The sequence below is a fragment of the Malurus melanocephalus genome, unplaced genomic scaffold, assembly GCF_030028575.1.
Source record: "Malurus melanocephalus ecotype Western Australia unplaced genomic scaffold, MMel_1.1 scaffold_1449, whole genome shotgun sequence".
Classification (NCBI taxonomy): Eukaryota; Metazoa; Chordata; class Aves; order Passeriformes; family Maluridae; genus Malurus; species Malurus melanocephalus.
Window position 1 is genome coordinate 17,569 of NW_026624681.1, and position 5,267 is coordinate 22,835.

General features: G+C 47.6%; 1 protein-coding gene across 1 annotated transcript in view; it reads right to left on the reverse strand.

Annotated features, from left to right (window-relative positions):
* Window positions 1-3,576, reverse strand: part of ELK4 (ETS transcription factor ELK4) — an 8,279-nt gene extending 4,703 nt beyond the window's left edge. The window contains exons 1-2 of the mRNA XM_057387941.1: window positions 3,272-3,576; window positions 395-1,336 (exon numbers count right to left, since the gene is read on the reverse strand). Of these exons, the coding sequence (XP_057243924.1) occupies window positions 395-1,336; window positions 3,272-3,478 (1,149 nt within the window). The 5' untranslated portion in view covers window positions 3,479-3,576. The remainder of the gene's footprint in view (window positions 1-394; window positions 1,337-3,271) is intronic.
* Between the last annotated feature and the right edge of the window lie 1,691 nt (window positions 3,577-5,267).

The window sequence follows — 5,267 nt, forward strand, 5'->3', positions numbered from 1 at the left end:
ATTACATACATTATATGTATTAATTATATACACAATATATATATTTATATGTAATATATTGTATATTATATATTGTATATTCTATATTGTATATTATATATTGTATATTATATATTATATACTATACATTGTATATTATATATTATATATAATATATATTATATATTGTATATTATACATTGTATGTATGTTATATGCCAATTTTTATATGTATATATATAAACATATGTATAAAATGTGTATCATGTAATAACCCAGGGAGTGACATCCTGAGTTTAAAATCACGCCTTCAAATCACAACCAACTCTTTGTTTCCCACTTTTTTCCATCATCACCATGGTTAGTTTAAAACAAAAAACCCCAAAAAAAGGCAACAGGAAGGGAATTTAGTCACCTGAGAGAAAAGTGCTGGAGTCAGAGAAGCAGTGGGGAGGGAAGGGCTCAGGATGCCCAGAGGGCTCGGGTCGCTGCCCGTGATGACCAGAGTTGGGGCCAGCTCCAGCCCTTTGGGTTTTTTGGACCTGGACAGGTGATTGGCGAACTCCTTCTCCAGCCCAGCCGAATCCTGCTCCTTGTGCTCGGGGGATTGCTGCTGCTGCTGCTGCTGCTGCAGGCTCTGCGCCTGCTCCAGCTGCTGCGAGGCCACCGACTCCATGTCCGTGTCAATGTCCAGCTCGGGGTTGGAGCTCAGCGGCGGCGAGGGCGGCGTGGAGGGCACCTGCAGGGCGGGTGACACCGACGCCATGGGCGGGGTCGGGGCGAAGCYGGCGCTCAGGTTGGCCAGAGGCGCCGGAGGAGCTTCGGGGACGGGCATTTTGGGCAGGACCAGCGTCTCCAGGGTCTGCAGGGTGTCCTCGGACGCCAGGGGCAGCGAGGAGGAGGCGGCGGGCGCGGAGGAAGCCACGGAGGTGACGGCCACCGCCGCCGTGGTGGAGACCAGCGGGGCCGAGGGCGGCTTTTTGGAGGGCATGGTGACAAACTTGATGACGGACGGGGTGGGCTCCTGAGGTTTYTTCTCCGCCAGCTTCTCAGCCGGGTTCTCAATCTTGATGGACCTGAAGAGCTTCACGCTGGAGGAGTTGAGGGAGTTGAGGGTGAACGAGGAGTACAGGCCTGAGTGGATGTAGTCGTTGCGGCTGGAGGATTTCGGGCACGTCTGCGATTTCTCCTTCCCGCAGTTTTCCGTGTCCTTGGAAGCGCCGGTGACGTCCCCAAAGCCGGGAATTTCGGGATCTCCCTCCATCCTGCCCACGACCAGCGGGTCCATGTTGAGGATCTCCGGGTACGACACGAACTTGTACACAAACTTCTTCCCGTTCACCTTCTTAATGATGTTCTGGGAGGGAAGAGGGTGAGTATATTTAGACTTTCTGCAGATTAATTTTCTTCCTACAAACACTGCCTAAAATAGGCAGAGGAATTAAAGCCTGTAATCTTTCAGAAAAAAAAAAAAAGAAAGTTTCTTTTCTTTCCTGTTTTAAAAACACCCTGCGCGTTCCAGTTCTGCTCCAGGAGCTGGCAGAYGAAACGCTGCAACAGGTGAGTTTAGCCTGACATTAAAAATAGAAAAAAAACCCCAAAAAGGGCCAGGAAATCCTGTTTAACATCTCAAATTAAATAAAAAATACCCATTACCTCCATCAAGCTGGATACACAAAGAGTAATTTAATAGAACTGAAAGGGTTAAAGTGTTTTTCCATGATTGCAGAATTGAGAGCTCGTCCTTCAAATCCAACCACCTTTATTCTTAATAAGATGATAATAAAGGAAAATCAGCAGCTGAACGAGTCAGCAGAACTCAGGCTAATCAGCCATTTCCATACCACAACCCAGCATCTGCCAAACTTGTTTTGCTCCTCGGCGAAATGCCACACACACTTTCTGGACTGGAGATTATCCTTATTTATCATCCCACGATCGCTGCCGAGATCTCGGAGAACGCCGAGGCAGATTTGTGCCACCCAGTCACAAAGAGAGGCAGCTTCCCACCTGCTCCGAGCTGAGGCTKCTCGGGAGCTGGGGGTTTATTTTTATCTGCTGCACTCGCACCAGAACGGCTGGGAGTGGGTTGAAGGGAAACAAAGGTGAGACTCGAAGACATCGGGTAAACAAAAGCTCCTCACTCTGCTGGGCTGAGCTGGGCAAASAAGAGGGGAAATTCTGAATATGACCAGAAAATAGTTTGGGCTGAAAAAGCTTTATTTTGAAAGCTGCAAAAAGATCTGGAAGCGGTGCAATTATCACCCTCTCCATCATCATCCTCCTCCTCTCCAGTGCTGCTTTAATTGGAGCACTGAGGATTTTAACTCTTACAAGGGTGGGTATTTTTGGAAAGGGGATTAGGATCCCAAGGCAGATTTGGATTAGCAAAGACAYCGAGACAATACTTTGAACAAATCCACCACAACAGAGGAGGAAACAGCACAACGATAAACGAAACCAAAAACCAACACAACACCTTTAAACAAAGCAGCTCAACTTCCTTAAACCTGGCAGAGAGGCAGCAGTGACACCCCTCCACTGGAGGAGGGAACGCAGGAGCAAACAAAGCTCCTTAGGCCGCTAAAATGGAGCAGGAGTGGGGTAGGACTGGGCAGGAGTGGGGCAAGAGTGGGGCAGGAGTGGGGAAGGAGTGGGGCAGGAGTGGGGAAGAAGTGGGGCAGGATTGTGAAAGGAGTGGGGCAGGATCAGGGCAGGAGTGGGGCAAGAGTGGGGCAGGATTGGGGCAGGACTGGAGCAGGATTGGGGCAGGATCAGGGCAGGATTGGGGCAGAAATGGGGCAGAAACGGGGCAGGAATGAGGCAGGAACAGGGCAGGAACAGGGCAGGACTAGGGTAGGAGTGGGGCAGGATTGGAGCAGGATTTGGTCAGGATTGGAGCAGGACTGGAGCAGGATCAGGGCAGGATTGGTGCAGCACTGGGGCAGGATCGGGGCAGGATTGGGGCAGGATTGGGGCAGGATTGGAGCAGGAGTGGGGCAAGAGTGCAGCAGGACAGGGGCAGGAGTGGGGCAGGATTGGGGCAGGAGTGGGGCAGGATTCGAGCAGGATTTGGGCAGGATTGGGGCAAGAGTGGGGCAGGATTGGGGCAGGAGTGGAGCAGAAATAGCGCAGGATTGGGGCAGGAGTGATGCAGGATCGGGGCAGGATTGGGGCAGGATGGGGACAGGACTGGAGCATGACTGGAGCAAGATCAGAGCCAGATCGGAGCAGGATTAGGGCAGGATCAGAGCAGGATCAGACCAAGATCGGAGCAGCATTTCCAGTTTACCTTCACGTAGTAATAGCGCAGCGCCCGGCTGAGTTTATCATAGTTCATGCTGGGCTTGTTCTTGCGGATCCCCCAGAGCCTGGCCACCTCTTCTGCCTGCAGCAGCTTGAACTCGCCGTCGTTGGAGGTCCAGCAGATGATATTCTTGTTCTGGGGCTCTTGGAGCAGCTGGAGGAGGAACTGCCACAGGGTGATGGCACTGTCCATAGCAGAGAGCTGCAATTCAGAGAGGAGYGTTAAGCCCGGAGCATTTCCCTCCTTTCCCTACGAGGGGGAGGGTGGAAAATGAGCAGGGATTGTTCTTTTTCCAAAGCCAGCAAGAGTAAAAAAATTATTAGTCACCAGTCRTGAAAGATGTTCCCTGCAGAAGCGAGGGGCTGAGTGCCAACTCTGGCGTCTCCTCCCACATGTCAGTACTTTTCACATGGGTTATTTTTAGCCTCATTTAACTAAATCAGGTCACTTTGGGTAAGTTGCAGTGAGTCACTACCCCCCCCCCCCAAAAAAAAAAAAAATTAAAAATAAATGTTTCCAAGTTGTTCCATGTTCACCCACTCTTGGTTTGTGAGGAATGGTTCAGGTACAGCCAGGTAAGAATGAAAACACCCCCTCACCTCCTCCTTGCCGTACCTGCTCCCACCTCGGAAAAAAAACACAGAACGAGCAACTGCAAAGCTCCTGGAAGGTGCCAGAACAAAAACAACTCCATTTTTCTTCACTTTCCATTCCTGCAGCCCTCTCCATCACCCCTAATCTCTCCTTCAAATCTTTCTTTTCCAGGTATCACCCTTGGTTTTTTTTTGTTTTTTTTTTAACGAGAGCAAACACGAAACTGAATTTAAATGATTCCAAACTCTGTTCTTAATTCCTGCCATGTCTCGCCCACGTCACTGTTTTAGGCTGGGACTTTCTAGGACAGGTATGTGCCAGCTGATTCCTGAACTTGTTGATAAATTCATCAAGGACAGACCAGGCACAGAGATAAAGTTTTACCTTGATCATATCTGACTACGCCAAACAAAATTTCCACAAATATTTTTAAGCAGAACATTCATAATTCTGGATAAGATACACTGTGAAACTCCTCATTTTGTACAAGATACRCTGCGAATTCAACCAGACAAAATTCAGTATCTCCTAAAGATTCTGAGACCAGAACTGCTTAATTAATGCAGAATTTGTTTCTTCCTAGTRAAAGGAATGAGAGGGAGATGTTTTTACAAATAAGTTATAGTCTGCTAATAAATAAGGCCAAATACTAATAATTAAAAAAAGAACTTCATAACTTTCATAGAAATTCCACCAATTAACACAAACTGTTACTCACCCAAAACAATACTAAATCCCTAAACTAAAAAAAACCCCAAAGACACAAAGAATAAGAAAGGGGGAGGATGCACATTAAATAAGAATCTATATTAAACAATTTGWAAAGTCTGTACCTCTCAAGTACCTCAGCCAATGGGGAGAGAAAGAGAGAAATACAACCAGAAAATTAAAATAGAGGCTGAATCCTCTAACAGTTTTAGAGATCCCATGAAAATGTCCCATGATCTCTCCTTTTGTTCAAATAAAGTTAGAAAACTCCTCTGTCTCCTTTTTAGACATAAACCTGTAATATTTAGAAATTAATTCTCCTAACATTAAGAAATAAAAACATAGGAAAAATGCTCTCAAATAGTGAATTACGCTAAAAATGTTTGGATATACATAATCACCGGATTTTTCCTGTAAATCAAGGGGGTGCAGGGGTTCCATTGGGGTGAGTTTGATATTCAAACCCTATTCCCGAGCTCCAAAATGACAGCACCAAGCCCAGGCTGGTGTTGGTACAAGTCCCTATTTCAGCCCCTGTCAGCTCCTCTTCGCTCCCAAAGCCGTTTTATTCCCATCCCGTGAGTGCCCAGCACTGATCCAGCCCTATATAAGGAAGGGAAYGGGCTGAGCACCCGGAGAGCCCTGGGACGGGATGGCAGCTGGCAGCAGCTCCGAGCTG